Source organism: Gobius niger, assembly GCF_951799975.1.
Source record: "Gobius niger genome assembly, chromosome: 4".
In the NCBI taxonomy this organism is placed as follows: Eukaryota; Metazoa; Chordata; class Actinopteri; order Gobiiformes; family Gobiidae; genus Gobius; species Gobius niger.
In genome coordinates, this window is record NC_136855.1 from 12,874,555 (window position 1) to 12,892,239 (window position 17,685).

The 17,685-nt window shown below is 40.6% G+C and overlaps 1 protein-coding gene across 1 annotated transcript; it reads left to right on the top strand.

The window, feature by feature from the left end:
* Positions 1-3,502: 3,502 nt before the first annotated feature.
* LOC306962410 (SHC-transforming protein 1-like) lies at positions 3,503-17,014 on the top strand. Its single transcript, XM_079555531.1, has 14 exons — positions 3,503-3,716; positions 3,931-4,025; positions 5,109-5,560; positions 9,122-9,192; positions 10,443-10,503; positions 10,737-10,856; positions 11,503-11,556; positions 13,593-13,644; positions 14,405-14,531; positions 14,715-14,889; positions 15,313-15,385; positions 15,991-16,045; positions 16,145-16,292; positions 16,652-17,014. Exons 2-14 carry the CDS (start codon positions 3,974-3,976, stop codon positions 16,778-16,780), a joined length of 1,569 nt encoding a protein of 522 aa, XP_079411657.1. The 5' UTR covers positions 3,503-3,716; positions 3,931-3,973; the 3' UTR covers positions 16,781-17,014.
* The last annotated feature ends 671 nt before the right edge of the window (positions 17,015-17,685 follow it).

Consider the following 17,685-nt stretch of genomic DNA (forward strand, 5'->3'; position numbering starts at 1 on the left):
TCCCATCATCACAGTGGCTCTTTATAATGTAACACTTTGTCATCTTGATCTTGTGTGGAAAAAGTATAGGATTTACATAGGACTTGCCTTCTGTTCATATAACTTTGTGCTTGTTTGAAGAAAGCCAGTTCGCTCTTTTGGTGGTGTCAGCTCTTGGTTGCTACCCCCAGTCACTTCGAACCATTGCTGCCTTTGTTATGCATCTGCATTACACCTTAAACATTACAGAAGTGACAAAAACACAATTTGGCAATCTGCTGCAGCGATTGCCATTTTATTTACTGACCACACCCTCGTCAATTTCTTTTCAGCCTTTAAAGTCTAGAAGAAAAGCTGGAATTTGAGCTTGGCTTGGCCTAATCAGATGAAGTATTAAGACTTTCTGTTGCCTCCTGTTCGTTTGGCCAATTCAAAGTAGCTGAGGCAACATTTCAGGAATAGTGGGCCACCACGGTGCAGCGCCCTGGGATTCAAACCCAGATCTTTGAGCGAGATCTATGGCCAGGAGTTCCTAGCTGCCTATTGCAGGGAAAGGCACCATCAGGCCCAGAGGCAAAATCCCCTGGCCCCCAAGATAATTAGAGAAATATAATTGCACCGCTGAGATCAAAACACCTTACTTAATCAAAAAGTGCGGGAAATATTGTAAATTATTTTCAAATTTCCTGTGTGGAGGCCACCCCAGATCCCTCTGTATTCCTAACCATCAGGAAATTCATTCATCAGGAAGAAAAAAAACAAAGCAACCAATTCTGGCTTATATCTCAAGCTAATGCTTAAAATATTGGTTACATACATATTGTTGATTTTGCACAAGCACACACAAAAAGAGTTTTACATGAATAAAAAATAAATAAAAAAACACTTGACAGACACTACCAGAAGACGAGCAGCTGTCATGCACTAAACTAATATAAAACCATTGTAAATATGAGTGTATAAAAGAGAGTTTGTTGTATTAAAACAATACAATCACTGTTTTTAAAGCCATTTGATAGTTTTTAACATCCAGTGTAATAAAGGCATTTGCTAGCGAAGCGGAGAGTACATGCAGTATGTCGGGCTGCTTGCAATTTTCCTCAGTAGGCCCCGCAGTGGGAGACAGTATCCAGTATTTGTAGTGGAAAAAAAATGGTACGTACGCTGTGTCTCGGCTTTTCTCACCTCCATCAAAGTGTTGAAGTCTGTTTTTTGCACTATGTGAATATACAGTCCCGGTTTAGGTCTCGTCGTAACTAATGTGAAAAAAAAGCAAAAAACAAAAAATGAACGGTTCATTGAAGTAATTTTTCAGCGTGTTTCTTGTCTTTATATGGATATTTAAACTGTCTTACAAACTGTACATCACTAGCAACATTGTTAAAGGCTTTTTCTTCATAAACTTGTATTCACTCTGAGGATTAACATCATTAAAATGTTGTTTAAGTAAATCCTGGTTCTTTGTGTTAGATCAGGCTGTAGTGTCACATAGTGGCCAGCAGGGGGGGACAGAGCAGCTGCACTTGCTCAAACTGCTGGTCAGCCCCACCCAACAACAAAAAGGGGATATGTTATGTTATGATATGTACTCTTGAGTAAAAATAATTGTTACTTTTTCCACTGTGAGTAAATATACAAGCCACAAAATAAAAAGCTTCATTTTGATCAGTATGAAACGAATAGATGTTGTTCGTCTCATTCAAGAGACGAATTTATGGCATCATTGAAAACATATCAGACTTAATTGCTCAAACAGTTTATCACTGTACTCAAGTAACATTTTCTTCAAGTACTTTTTTACTTTTACTTGAATATTTATTTTGGTCATAAGTAACGTTACTATATTTTGGTTACTCTACCCACCTCTGACCAAGATATACATTTTGATAATAATGTAATTTAGACACTAGATTCCTTGGTAATAATTTAGAAGAGCCACAGGAGGTACATGTTTAGCTTAGTTTATTTATTTATTTGAACAGGGATAACAATATAAGTCAACCTCAGAAAGGAGAGCTTCATTGTACTAGGCTGTAGCACTTAGTTTGTACAAGTAATCAGCTCTGTTGGCAACAGGTTCCATTGTCTGATTGCCACACGCTGAGCTGCCAGATGCTGTTTTATATTGTGGAATCCTACACTCGCCCCGAACAGTTGACCGAGTGGCTCTAGATGTCCTGAGTGTAATAAACCTTTTTTTTAACGGGGGAACTGCAGTACCATTAATTACCATTAAGTACTGTGTTTTCAAAACTGTTTTACATTCATTTTTGGGAAACGTCCTCAATAGTTTTACCATGAATATACACCACTGTGTACATTATTATTTTAGCATTACACACAAATGAAAAATCATGAATATAAAGGGAGAACAGCAAAGGCCCTGATATAAAGCCCTATGGCACACCCATGGTGCATGTTCGTAAGGGTGATGATACATTATTTTCTGAAACATACTGCTGCCTTGTATAGAGATAAGATTTGAAAAGGACAACATTTTTCTTTAAGTGTCACTACTTGACACCAGTATGACAAAATATTACTATTCATATTTTCCTTTATTTAACCAGGATAGTCCCACTGAGATTAAGAATCTCTTTTACAAGGGAGTAGTACCTATTGTACATATTTTATTGTTAGGGGAAACCAGAGTACCCGGAGGAATCCTACACAGACATGAGGATAACTTATACACACAGAAAGACTCCTCTTGCTTGTTTAACTGTAATTAACCTTATCAGTAGATAGAGAAGAACATTGTGAAAGTTATTGTTTCATGTGAACTGGCCCAGTAATTAAAGAGATAGATACAGTATATATAAACCAGGTCAACATCTGCTTTTTGACATTTCCTTTACAATATACATTTCCTTAGAATGTTGCTGTCAGGTTGCAGGAAACACAATATTCGATAATTGTCTTGCATGTTGCGATGATGACATTACTACTTTCATGCAAGTACGTTATATTAGGTTCAAACAAAACATTTTGGGAGGTTTTCTGCAAATTGGGTCTAAAATAAACCTAAAACTGGGAAAATCATGGCTAAAAGTGAAGTATTGTTAAGTCCCCATGCGTTTTTTGTTTTAGACTACATTATATATTTGCAAAAACGTGTCGATCTCAGATGGACAGGCCTCTGATTTTGCGATGCGGATATTGCTTCCCCTAATATTGCAATAAATATTAATTTGACGTTCTATTATCCAGCCCTAGAAGCAATTCATTTGTAACATCAGAGAATAAAGAATGGAATTGGTCCCTCTTTCGGCAAAAGATCCAATGCAACATGAACTTGGCACTTGTTTTATTCTATGTGATTCTCCTCCTCTGCCTCCGCTCTGGTCTGGTCTAGTGTACACCGCTCACAGCATGAGTCACCCTGCTCCCCTCCCATTGGCCGCGCGTTCACGGGAGGAGGAGGGGCTCTCGGGGCAAGGGGGGGGCACTCTGTCAATCCATTCACAAATCGATCTGCATGCTCCGTCATCACACGACAGGCAGTGAGGGGAGGGGGGAGGGGGGGCGTCAGAGAGAGAGGGGCCGAGCCAGTGAGAAACCCCATTCATAAACCAGGAGAAAGTTCATTCATAAAAGCGGCGGCAGAGGAGGGCAAGGCAGCTCAGCACGGGGAGAGAGACGCACATGGGACTAAAGTTGGACAGACCACAGGGGGACTACAACTGCGGGACAATGACGAGTGTGGGACAGATTGGAATTTAAGGCGCCAGATTTTGGTGAGTGCCACTTGTGTATCTGTCAATGCTTTATTGAGTTGATTTAAATGTGTTGCAGCTATAGTATGTGCACATGCAAGTTCATTTCTGTTCATTCTTAGCACACGATAATATAATCTGCAATGCTTTACAAAAGAATAATCGAAAATAACGAATGAATCGCATCACTAGAGACTGCTTATGCTTAAATTTAACACTATTATGTCTTTACAAGCAACCTCATTAGGTAGAGCGTGGCTTTGGTTCGTCTGAGGAGCATGAGAAAGGAGACCGTACCAAGATTTAACCCTCCAACCGGACTTTTTCCAGGTACTTCATGTAATACCACTACTACATGTACTACAGCAGATGATGGTGGACTTGAGTCATACCTTTGCACCACAGGCAATAATGAGGTGGATCAAAAAAGAAAATACATGAATAACATCGACTTCCGCTTTATAACTTGCAGTTCAGTATTTCCACATATTCTCATAATTTGCTTAACATGAAGTAATGCGGTGGGACTGGTGTCGCCCTCGAATGACAAAGTGTGACTGAAATAATGAATCAGTCATGTTCTGTATAGTGTGAAATACTGCATTTCCCCACATATTATATTTGATTTAAAAGCATACTACGTGATATTTTGGATTATACTGTTGCCAGCAATACAAAACATGCTTCTGATAACCAGCTATACACAGAATAGGCTAAGGTTAGGTTAGGTTAGGTTAAATTATTCGTACCCGTGGGTAAATTCGTCTTGCAATTCTGAGAACGAGTCAAAACATTAAAACACATTATACAAAGATAAAACATCACACATATTTAAATATAAAGCTTGTAAGTGCTCCAGATACTAACAGGATGTGCCTTTGGTACGGATACAACTGAAATTTAAGCCACTGGACAGTAACAAAGATAAAAAGCCATGTCAGGGGCAATTTGATCCCGACTTGTTCATATTTTATTCTATTTGTTGGGTGAAATGTTGCACGGTGTTGCTTTAAGCATTAAAAGATCCTAAAGCTAAAATCATGATGAAAACACCTTTTTTAACATGCTGAGGAAGTGTTTGTACTGTGGAGTAAATAGTGAAAGAAATGCTCCATTGCATTAAAAATAGTTTCACAACCCACTTTTGAGCCTCAATCCACCAATTTAGAAACACTGCTGTAAATAGATGGTGAAAAACAGCACTTTACTGTGAGCGAGCGTGCCTCTCATCAGACTTGGAAGTGGGACAATTCATTATTAATGTTAAAAAGAGAAATTAGGTCAGACTCAGAATAGGTTTTATTGCCATTGTTATGAACTTAACAAACATCTCCTTAGGTCTTTTGGAGCTAATTTTAGAGTTTGCACTGCAGTGATTCATCTCGTCCTCATTATTCCCCATGTCATACTCAGGCATGCTGAAACGCACCAAATACAGCCGCCTCCGCAACGATTCACTCACGTCTTTGGAGGACCGTCCCGCGAGAGTCCTGCCAGTGAAGAGGAACCTTTGCCCGGCCTCTAACTTTACCCCCCACCCCCCTGGCCCATCCACACTTAGGGACTTCATGGCCAACATCCGCATCCAAAGTCCCCTAAGAGACCGGACTCCTAAACCAGAGAGTGTCCCGGGACAAGCGGAGAGGACTGAGCAGAGGCTTTGTTGCCAATCATCCCTGGGTAACAGACAGGGGAGCTTAGCTTTGAGGTGCATGAAACGTCCCATCACGCTGCAGCGGGTGGCCAGTCTGCCCTGGACACTCGGCTGTGCGCCCTGTGAACACCACAGACGGGACAAGTGCTGCTGGGACAGTGACTGCTCAGAGAAGGCGGGGGTGAAGACGGCGATTCATCACGATCTAAAGGTACGGTTTACTCACAGGAAGACATAAAAAAATGGTCTAAGAGTCAGTTTGTGTCTGGAGGAAGTATAGATGGTTTTTCACTGACATCACTTGGAGGTCAGTAACCATGGTGATACACTGTAAATAGCCACATACAAACTAGCTGCTTGACAACTCTAGACAAAATGCAATATGGAATAGACTACAGATTTAGTGGGAAGTTTGATTCTCCCCCCGATATTAAAGTGTGACTAAATGTGATACCATAGTGATACCATAGCACTGAAGTGTTTTAACATGACTGTAGCGGGTTCCCCCTCTAAACAAGAATGTGGCATCTAAAATAAAGACCCAACTAGTCGCAAAATCTAGTTCCAACAGTTTAGCATTTCAACGCCTGCCAAAGATGCCAAAGATATATAAACTTTCTTTTTTTTTTTTAGATGTGCCAGACCTTGAAAGACCATGCAAATCTCAAAAAAAAAAACCTCATGGTTACAGCAAAATTAGTCACAACTGAATTTAAATTACAATTTTGAAAGGATGCTTTTGGAAAATCACAAACAATATGATGTTCTACAAATACTAGTTCTATAGACAACACATTGAGTATTTGGGGGGTCTGAGGGTCCTCCTAGGGATTTATTTGAAAGGAAATTGCCCTATTTACAGTCAATCCTTAAACATAATCTTTGTTTAAATCATATATTTAATATCATGTTGAACACACGCCAAACACTAAAATGATCCCTGTTGCACTCCGACCTATGATTTTGTAGTACATGACAGTATGTATGTATTGTCCAGCATACATACAGCCACAGACTGCATGTATGCTGGACTATAAACCAGACTAAGTAACGCGTGACCTTTTCCCGATTAGAAATGGTCGACTAGTGCTGTATGCCCATATGCGCTCCTTGCTTTTTATTGGCCGTGTGATCTGTCCGGCCGCTCCTATAGGCTGCAGGCAGGATGAGTAAGTCCATTGATAAATCCATGGCTTGAGTCGATGGCTCTGTGAAAGAAGCGTGCGTGGGCGGCTCTGGTCTGTGTGTGTGTGTGTGTGTGTGTGTGTGTGTGTGTGTGTGTGTGTGTGTGTGTGTGTGTGTTTTTGTTTTTTTTACAACCGCACTGTCCACTCGCGTTTCTGTCAGCTCTGCCACAGCACGGGTCCAGCTAACACCGGATATAAACAGAGAGTATGTTCACACAAGCAAAGGCAGGATGAGTCACCACCGCCCACACAGGAAGCTATGGCTCACGGGGGAGAGACAGGGAGAGAAAGAGAGAGGAGGCTGTTTTAATTCACCCTCTCTGAACCTCACTGAACAGACTGGTGTAGTATTAGTCATAACGTAAACATACACTGGAGATAACTGACTAGAAGCGCTGCAGCGGTAAGTGGTAAGATAGTACAAAATGAGACCTGCTTTTGTGATTGAAATTATGCCAATACCTCTTGCACAAAGGAAGCAGTGGGTGATTAACAGCGTGAGATAGCTGCTGACCTATTATTGACCTATTATATTATATTACACCCCACGTAATGAGTGTTTTAGTGTGGATTGAGGTCACACGAATTCACTAATTAACCATCAATTTGGCTGGAAAAAAACTCACCACCTAGAGGGAGTTGGTCTAGGTTCAAGAACACCATGTGCCCAAAGAATGAGATCCGCTGACCATCTGAACATCCTGAATGACCATCAATGGATTTCTTCTTCCCTGATGGCACGGGCATATTCCAAGATGAAAATGCCAGGATTTCCCGGACTCAGGGAGCATTACTTCTACTAGTCCAGATCTTTACCCCACTGAGAATCTTTGAGGATGTGCGGGAGAAGGCTTTGCATAGTGGTCACATTCTCCCATACCATCCTCAATAGAACATCTTGGTGAAAAAATAATACAACCCTGGATCTTTTGACATTGCAGAAGCTCATTGAACCAGTACCACTGCTGTTTTTGGGGGTGACATGTATATGAAAAAATATTTTGGGTTGGGCAGTATATGATATGATATGGATGTATAGGATAATTACTTCTAACAGCAGAGTTTAAGAACTGTCCCTGTTCCTGGATGGTGAATCTGTGCAAGACCTTTCAGAAGTGAGCCAAAAACGAAGAACACTTAAAGGCAAGAGAAGTGCGTCTTTCAATATTTATTTACTGAAAAAGTAGAAAAATCTGAAAGCTGATCAAGTCCATTACAATGTCTATTGAGGTATCAAGTTTTAGCTCTATGGGTTTATTTGTTATATAACAAGTTAAATTCTTGTATAGGGACAGATCTTGTACCTGGCGCAAGGACAGGGCAAGCTTCAAACGCTATGGTTAACCTTTGGTGCAGCTGTTGCTCTATGTGCCTGCGGCCCTGCGCCAATTGCAAGAGGGCGTCGCTTTTAAGAGAAGCGACACCTTTAAGTCGCTTTTAAGAGAAGCAGTGGACTGAGGCGTGGTTTATTAAAAGCAGCGCTGAGAGCGGTGCTCTAATGTCAGCCTCACATTCATTTCCACATTGCTGCCTCGTGTTCTTCCTTAAGCATTATAGGCTCTCACAGGTCAAATTAAAAACTTTAGTAACCCCATCGTGAGCAAAACAATGTTCGTGTCCCGAGAGAAAGAAATGTCGCCCATACAGCCGGTTCCGCTGTTGCGCGGGTCGGCACTCGCTCCGCCGTTATTGCGTTGATGCGACCAAAACAAAAGCACATGTTCACCCCACAAATCCCCCATCCCGGCTGCAGAGTCTAATTGGAGGAAAAGGCCTCACGTATTTCCCACTTAAATGCGCTAAATCTGGAGTGGCAAGATCTCAACATGCGCCTAAACTAAGCGCAAAATGTTACGCTGTAGTCTGCGTTTAGAAACACAAGATTGTGCCCATAGAGTAGAGAAGCACAATTTTGGAGAAATACCTATTGCAATTCTGATCAGATTTATTGTTTGCAGAAACACATCCATGAGCAATGACATTAGTGAGAAGACTGGAATAATAGCTGCCAAACAATCACAATACATCACATGCATTCAAGCACATGCTTATAGAGTCCAATAAATCAAACAGTTCAAAGTCGTGCGCAGTAAATTCATGTAAGATGCTGTAGCTGTAATGTGATGAATGTGCAGTTTGTTGTTTGGGGAACAGACACACTCAATTTGCTGTTGAAGGTTATATTCCTGCTTACAAGTCCATCTTTATATGTTCATTTAATGCTTGGCTCAAATGTAAGATACTGTATTTTACATTACACATACTGTATGTCAGATTCAATTCTCGTCGCGGCTTGTCATTATCGACTGATGGTGGGCAACCTAAACAACTGCAGTATTTGTCTTTTTCTATTTGCTGATTTGATATGATCACTACAAGAAAAGCATGCAGCAACATTAGGGCTTACTATTGAGGGGATGTTTGAGTCAAGTCATGTCACACTAGAAGCCTCCATTGCATGTATTTTCAATATCCCCCTGGAGTGAATGAATATCACTTTGAGAAGCTTGTCAATCTTGTACAATTCAGATTCAAGCCATTATTATTATTAAGTTGAAAGAAGTTGTTCCTGTTCTCTGTTTCAGTACATGGGCAGCGTGGAGGTGACCCAGTCAATGAGGACCCTGGACTTCAACACCCGGATGCAAGTCACACGGTACGGCCATCTCTAACCACTTTTCACGCTCCTCAAATAAACGCATGTGTACGAGTCATAAAGCCCTTAGCCCGACCTGTCCGAGCACAACACACACACACCACGTCTTGCCAAGTTAGACATGCAGCGCTTATTTAAAATGTTTAAAGGGGAAATCGAATTAAAGGCGTAATGTTCGGTAACAGGGTTTTCTTCCTATCATTTTATATTGACCGTCGGGGGTAGGATGCCGAAAGCCGATACACACAGCGGCCTCTGTTCGCAGCACTGTGCGGCAGACTGATGGCCCACAAAATCCAATTACATGAATTTCCTCCTAATGATCTCTCCCGCTCTGATTAGGACACAGTCTGCAGGCCATTACACTTCATACGTCTACGAAGAAAAGAGGCAGTTTCTCCGAATGAAAAGATGCTTCATGAGATATTCACTTGTTTTTGGTTCTGTTTGTTTGACCTTTCTGACCGAGTGTTACATGGCCCAGTGGTGGGAGCGGGTTAAGATTCAATGTCTCAAATGTGTTAGAAATATAAGTAAGTTAGTAAGTAAGCATTTTGTTCACAAGGCAACTCAATGGTCTGTAGATCGTTCCTTCATAATAAAGGTTCTCTCTGAATTTTTTTGGTCGAAATATGAGTTATTTTTCTTCATTTCAGCTTAACACAGATTTAAAAGGTTACAGCCTATAGGCCAGTGTAATTTGTTGTGTTTTTGTCACTTTTCTGTTGCTCTTTTGTTGCATTTTTGTCACTTTTTTGTCACTCTTTTGTTTTGCGTTTTCATCCTAGCTTTAGTCTCATTTTTGTGGGGTTAAGAGGTTAAGTGTAGTCTGAAGAGTGATAATGTGCTGTAGTATTAGGCAGTGGCAAATGATTTGTTTCAAAGATTTTACATTCAATTTGTACTTTTAATGTATGTATTTATTGCAATACTATCAATACAGAAATGACTGTTGTCATGTTACCATTGACCCTTTTGATACTGAAGGTTGCAAACCCATGATAAGATCAATATATATCCGCTTTTATAATGATTTGGCTTTCCAGGTACCATCAGCATGATATCAAGTCTAAACCAGGGCAAAGCCATGTTGAAAATAGTAGTATACAATATCTAAGTAGTTCAAAACAAGAACAATGTTTACTCTAAATTACAGATCTATATATTTGAAGTCCTTTGTCTTGTAGGCTTATTTACATGGTGTGGTATTGCTGGTACTGATTTGAATTTGCCTGTCCTTTCCTAAACAGGGAGGCGATAAGCAGACTGTGCGAGAAGAGCTCCACCAAAACATCAGTCCGCTCTAAAAAGGTAAAGACCACACTGCATCAAGGCGAAACAGGCGACAGGGCTAGTTTATTTGTATGCAGGGTTCAAGTTAAGAAAACGGACTGGCATATTTAGTCACAACTGAAGCATGAAATCCATTAAAGTGAGTCAGGGGCCGACTGAAGTTGAGTTTTGTTGTACAGAGGTCTATGGTTTGGTGTTGGGGTGTTAGCCTTTGGGCACACAGCAGCCATTAAATGTGTTTTGTTGTGCAGACAGGTCACAAAGGCCTGTGTTTGGTGCTGGGGCAGAGTGACCTTCAGTTCAGCGGGAGCAGAGTCATCCTCAGTGTGTCCATGGAGAGCCTCACCCTCATCTGTGTCTCATCCCTGCAGGTAACGACAATACATGCAAGAAGTAATCATTGATTCACTGTTGGAACGTCTTACAGGACCTGACAATCGTGCAGGCTTTATTATTTCTTTGTTAATTATTTTGAAATGACTTATTTTCAGAACAATCAAATAGGTGAGGAGGAAATGAAAGTAAATGGATGGATGGATGGATGGATGGATGGATGGATGGATGGATGGATGGATGGATGGATGGGTGGGTGGATGGATGGATGGATGGATGGATGGATGGATGGATGGATGGATGGATGGATGGATGGATGGATGGATGGATGGATGGATGGATGGATGGATGGATGGATGGATGGGTGGGTGTGTCGTGTGGGTGGATGGATGGATGGATGGATGGATGGATGGATGTTGGTTCTGAGCTTGGATTACGTTGAGGCCTAACTATTGAGTGCTCTAATGATCATATAAACAAGTAAAGTAACTCCTTCAATGGCAGACTGAGGCGCCCTTAGTGCACTAAGGAGTGCTCCCCACCACTGTCAGACAGTACAGTTCAACTGTATAGTGACCTATGTGTAATAACCTCTGTATTTGCAAATACCTGCAGTCCGTGTATCTCTATCCATCACAATCACCTCCACAATAACTCTAAACTGTCTGTTTTTTCTTCTTATAGAAAATCGCACACCACTCGATGCAGTCCATCTCTTTCGCCTCTGGAGCTGACCCGGTAGGTTGGCCGTCCGTCACGTGCCTCTTATACGTGTTTAGAGCAAATCGCTTTAGCCTGTTTACTGCTCGTCCCCCGGCATCTTTCTATTGAATTAGCCTATCTTCTGACTTCATTACTTTTCCATACTTTGAACTGAGTTGAGCCCAAGAGTGTTTAGTGCAAACTTACATTGTTTTAAAAGACATGCTCTGCAATGCAAGTGAATCTTGTATCAGTTTACCCAGTCTTCTCTCTAATGTTTCAAATACAGGCCTGAATCTACAGGGGTGCGAAAGGGTGCATTGGAACCTCATTTTTAAGTGTTTTCCCCTTTATTTGTTGTTGCATAAAAATGTACTTTAATGACTTTGACAAACATCTTTTTTTGTGCCCTTTTACACTGATGCAACCACAGTCCATTTAGTGACCTAAATATTTTTTATTTTACATGTTATTGAAAACAATAAGACATTTTTCCAAAGTGATTCAGACCTATCAGCAGCCACAAAGCAATGTATGCAGTAGTACTATTAATAACAAGACCGTATTTACTATTTTGTCTTTTTTACCATGGATGAACGTAGCAAAATACACTACCTGACTCTCTAATATTAGGTTGAACCAACTTTAGAAATGCTGTATTTCAATATTAAAAATACTAAAACAAGGTGACAGAAATTGACAGTTGTTTTATTAGGGTGGGCCCTAAAACCACATCAGTTGAGATCCACTGCTTTAAAACACAAAGTCCATTAAATCAAGTCCTTTTTGACCTTTTATGAACAAATGTGGGTTATTTCTCTCAATAACAAACTTCCTCTTGCCCTCAATCTCTATAATGAACACAACAACCAGGAAGAAATCAATGAATAGCTGTTAGTTTCAGCCAGCGGGACATGTCCGATAGTCCAATACTGACTTCTGTTCAACATCCTGGGAGAGAGAAAAAAAAAGAAATCCTGAATGGAGTGTCTATGCAGCACAATGATTAATGGGGAAACGAATGGAGCCACAGAATGGGATTACAGGCCGAGTGAATTAGAGAGATTAACTTTAGCCAGAGTAAGCTTGATTTTATTACATTTCTTCCTGAGGATAAGGGTATTCATTTAAATCCGCTATGGCCTTTTGGTTATCTGCTGCGGAGTAATACGGCTCTCCCTTCAGTACAGCCATCGAAGTCTATAAGCTCACATTATAGAGGTCACTCCAAACTGCAGATGTTTAATACACCACCTTATCTCACTATACGGACAAGTCCATGCATTTTCATTAAGGCATTTGGCGGAAAGGGAGATTACGTCGGTTAAGTGTCACTTTATGCAACATATTGTGGACTCATCCTCCTGTACTGAATTAGCAATCGGGAACACTCGCAAGACATTACAATTTAGCCCTAGTTAAAAGTACCAAGTTAATTAATGTCTTTTTCAGGCTTTTATTACATTAACTTTGAAGACACAATGTTTACTCGTCTAGTACATAATATGATGAATGAATAGGCTGATCTAATAATGTGATTAATGAATGATTATATTCATGTTTAATGGATTCAGTTTTATCCTCTTTCTTGTAATTTGATGTTAAAGTATTTTGAATTGCCTGTGTATAAATTGTGCTGTACATGTAGATACAGGGTTTATACAAATAGCAGTCAAATGTAATGCTTTTTGATGCCCTAATACTCATGACACAAAGGAGTGAGGAGAAATATTTGGAAGTGAATCCAGTGGGCAACATTTGAGCAGAAATACTGCTGTTTAATGTGTTCAGGACAATGAGTTTGGTTTTTTGACAACCTGAACCTTCTGCATAAAAAGTAGTTGAGCAATATTATTGATTATTAAGAAATTTAGACTTGATGCCAGTTAGAATACACTTTAATGCTTTTTACTGACTTCTAATGCATACAAAGATACTGTCAATGCCTTTTCCTTTTTTCACTCTTGAGCTGTGATTATCTATAAAAACGAGTTTTGTGCGCCTCTTGTTGGTTTTTGCTGGTTATTGTTAAAACACAGTCACTCAGATGTTTCTTTGCATGTGGTCCTCAGGATATAGCAGACTACATCGCTTATGTGGCAAAGGACCAGGACAATCACAGAGGTGAGAAAGACAGCGATGATGTCTGAGTATTTGCTTTTCCTCTACCATTTAACATTTCATTTATTTATCTATCAGGACAATGTACATTTACATGAGGGAGCAAAGATGTGCCAGACTGTAGCTTTTTAAAGTGCCTTTTTTTGAAAGTGCCTTATATACAGTCACCGTTCATTCATCACCATCACATAAAACAGTCTCTTCATACTGATCATAAAACGTCGATAATCACACAAAATCCTCACTTATAAATTCGCCATACAAGGAAATACTTCTTAATCCTAACTGGATTTACATCATGTGTCCTGATCATAAAAGAACATTCAGGCTTGTTCTTCATATCCGCCTATTTGGAATGGGAGCAGAACAACATGTTGCAGTACAGAAGTAAAGACAAGACTAACATTTTCAGTTTCAGTTTGCTACATAAACTTAGAATAAAGTTGGCCCAAAGTAAGTCTGCAAACAGACCAGCGGATCCATCCGTTTACTGTCATCGTGCAAAAGCAGATGCACAGTGTCTAAGGTTAAAGCACTCACACGCCAGAGAACCAAAGAAATTTAAATAGAACATTATAAATGCATTAATCAAGACACTTTGTGAAGAGTGCAATGCTTTTCTAATGAAGTCTGGTCTAAACCAAATAAGCTAAACCAAAGTAGGTCTTATGCAGAACTAAATGGAGACAAAACTACCCACAAGTTTGACTATACAACTAAGCGTTCACTTGCGATGTCTTTATGTCCTGTCTTCTGTCCGCAGCCTGTCACATCCTTGAGTGTCCTCAGGGGGGCGCCGCAGAGGTCATCAACAGCATTGGACAGGCCTTTGAAACGCGCTTCCACCAAATACTCAGCCAGACCTCTCCTCTGCTCCCCAGCGATCACAGGTGTGACTCTATATTTCGACTTTCTTTTAGTTTACACTCAATTGTGTGACGCGATATATGTGGTTTTATATCAGGCCCAAGCTCGAATAAATGCGGAGGCTTGCAAGTGTAAAAGCTTCTGGCAAATAATAGATGTCAAAAAATGTGAAAATTCCCTTTTATGAAAGAGTTGTCCATGTCCAGGTCGAAGGAGACTCTCCAATCACACCCACAGCCGACCGAACAAAGACATGAACCTGGTCTGGATTATTACAACATGGTCCCAGGGAAGTCTCCTGCTGCTGTTGGGACAGAAGACCTGCACACCTCAGAGCGGGACAAGCAACAAGATGTGACTGTGCAAAGGGAATGGCCACAAGTAAATATTATCTTCTCCGTCCCGTTACCTGCACTTGAAGCACTTTCAGGCCAACATTGTAAATAAAAATATGTTCTCAATGTTTTACCTGATCAAAGAGCACAGGAGGATAAGTCATAAAATGCAAAAAAGGTAGTACATATTAGTAGTTTTATGTATTTTTTTCTTTCCTGACAGTTGTCGCAGGGGAAGGCCTAAAGCAAGTCTGAATCATTTCCTCATGTTTGCACTTATGTGGCATGTGTCTGCGTCTGAACATCATTAGATTAAAAGAAAAATAAAATAGAAAATTCTTGGAGAAACTAGACTTGATTAAACAGCCCAAAATCCCTGAGAATTATGATCTGAGTGACGGACTGTACGACACAGTGGGTTTCCTCTGTTATGAAAATGTATCTTGAACTGAATCTTCTTTTTTTGCAGGTTCGCCCTTTTCCTCCTGGGACACTTTATGAAAACTGCTCCACCACAGAAAGGACGGTAGCGCCATCTGAAGGTGAATTTATGGAATACATTTAATCTTAATCCCTGTACTGCATGCTGTAGTAGCACAGAAGTGACCAAAGTGAGGCCCGCGGGCCAAATGTGGCCCTCTGCGAGAAGCCTGGCACACATCGCCAGAGATGATACTTTTACTACAAGATTAATAATTCCACGGCACTAAGACTTTATAGAGGTATGGTATTGGGGGTCCTGCATAAATAGAGGTCAGGGGAATGGTTAAATCTCTCTTAAATGCACCAGTTGAATGTTTGGCTGCACTGACCACCAATCTGTGGCCCTCCACACTCGACCCCCCTGCTGTAGCATAAAACATGCCAGTGACAAAAAGCGATAACTGTAGATTTCTGGAGAATCAGTGCTTTTGTTGAGTAAGTTGGCTCTTGTCAACTAATTTTATAGCATTTTTTTCCTTTGAAAATTCTAAAGATTTTTCAATTAAGGGCAATTTTGACACCTTTTTTTCCGAAAATGGGGGCCTACTTCTGGACACTACAATATTGTAAAACAAACCAGAGCATGTGTATAATGTGATACCATCTATTGATCTACTAATTTCCAAAATAATTATTTTAATATTCCTTTCTGTTCTTTATCCAGAGAGTTCAGAAGAAGCAAAAGACCTTATCCATGGGGAGAACTGGTTCCATGGCAGGTACAATCAGAGCACCACGACGCCCCCTAATGGCCAGATTCAACCAGCTTCTATAATTGTCATATAATAATAATGTGTTTCTTGTACTGTTGTTTCAAGACTGGACCGAGAACAGGCAGAGTCCCTCCTCAGCTGCAGTGGGGACTTCCTGGTGAGGGAGAGCAGCTCGGCCGCGGGGCAGTACGTTCTCAGCGGGAGAGAGGGCACCACTGTGCGTCACCTGCTGCTGGTCGACCCAAACGGACAGGTGAGAGCAGCGCAACAGGACCCTCTAGTGGTCAATGCGGACTATGCAGGATGATGAACTTGTATTTCGTGCATGCGCCTCACAGCAAGAGTGTCTTTGATTTGATGCTGAAGTCTTTCTGTTTGGAGTTTGCATGTTCTCCCTGAGGTTTCCTGCAGGTGGTCAGGTTTCCCTTAAAACATGTACATAGGGTCCCATCTGGTGTCCAGACTACCCTGCAAATGAGCGTGTCAGTTTCTGGATAGGAATGTTATCGTGTCAAATACATACACATTTTTCTGAAAACAATTATGGACTGATGTTGCATAATCGGTTTATTTATGATACGATTACACTAAGCTTTTTCATATGTTTTTCAGGTTCGGACGCGGGACAAGGTCTTCCTCAGCATTAGTCACCTGATTCAGTTCCACATGGAGAGTCAGATGCCCATCCTGTCCGGGATGAGTGAGCTGTGCTTGAAACAACCCATCCTCCCGAGACACTAGCGCCCCCTACTGTTCCTCTGCTGGAATGCTCACTGTTTTGAGATTGACTTTTTATTTGACTCTTATTTTATACAACATGGACTGTTCTAAGTTTCAGCCGTAGATATTTTTACATTCTGCACGTGCAGCATGTGGACAATATATGTGATAGATTTTTTTATTTTAAGTGTATTAGTTTGCTTTTATTTGCTTCAGTTATTCACCCTCAACATAATTAAATGAAATGCAGCTGAAACTCCATCATTCTGTGAACTTTGTGTTGCAATCCTTCATTTCCAAAAGGTTTTGAATACTCTCTAAAACAGCCTTGAAAATAAACTTCTTCTATTTGAAATCTACTTTCTCTTAGTAGTCATGAAGCACTGACTGTAGTTTTATTATTTGACAAAACACCTGCACACATGAGGAATTTGACCATGTGAAAAGCCCACCCCAAAACAACAACAAACAAATGAACTGCAGAGCTCAAAATGGTCAAAATTGATAAAAAAAAAAAAAAAAAAAAAGAATAACCACATTGAAATGGTCACATAAATATAGCGCCGTTTTACCTGCTTTAAGCACTCGAAGCCCTTTTACATCAAGGAACCAATCACCCTTTCACACGCTCATTCATACACCAGTGTACGCGGACACTAGTTTACTGGTGTACTGGTACCAAATGTGTAATTGTTAGATTTGGCCCAAACTCGTTTCTAGCTCTCACAATCCCTCCGGCACATCCAAATTGTTCAAGCAAATGAATATATGCACGTTTCATACCCGTGTACAGCTTTGAGCAGTGCTGAAGTGAAGCAGGGGGGACCATTCCCAAAATAAACTGCACTAATTTAGATTCTATCTTCCATCGTTCAATAAAAATTTGGTGAAGACGATGCAACAAGATTTTGTGCTGTGTTTACATC

Excerpts from the sequence above, each read along its gene's own strand:
- LOC306962410 (XM_079555531.1), top strand. The coding sequence starts at position 3,974 with ATGAGAAAGGAGACCGTACCAAGATTTAACCCTCCAACCGGACTTTTT. Across the intron at positions 4,026-5,108 it reads TCCAACCGGACTTTTTCCAG|GCATGCTGAAACGCACCAAA; the intron begins GTACTTCATGTA and ends TGTCATACTCAG. Across the intron at positions 9,193-10,442 it reads ACCCGGATGCAAGTCACACG|GGAGGCGATAAGCAGACTGT; the intron begins GTACGGCCATCT and ends TTTCCTAAACAG.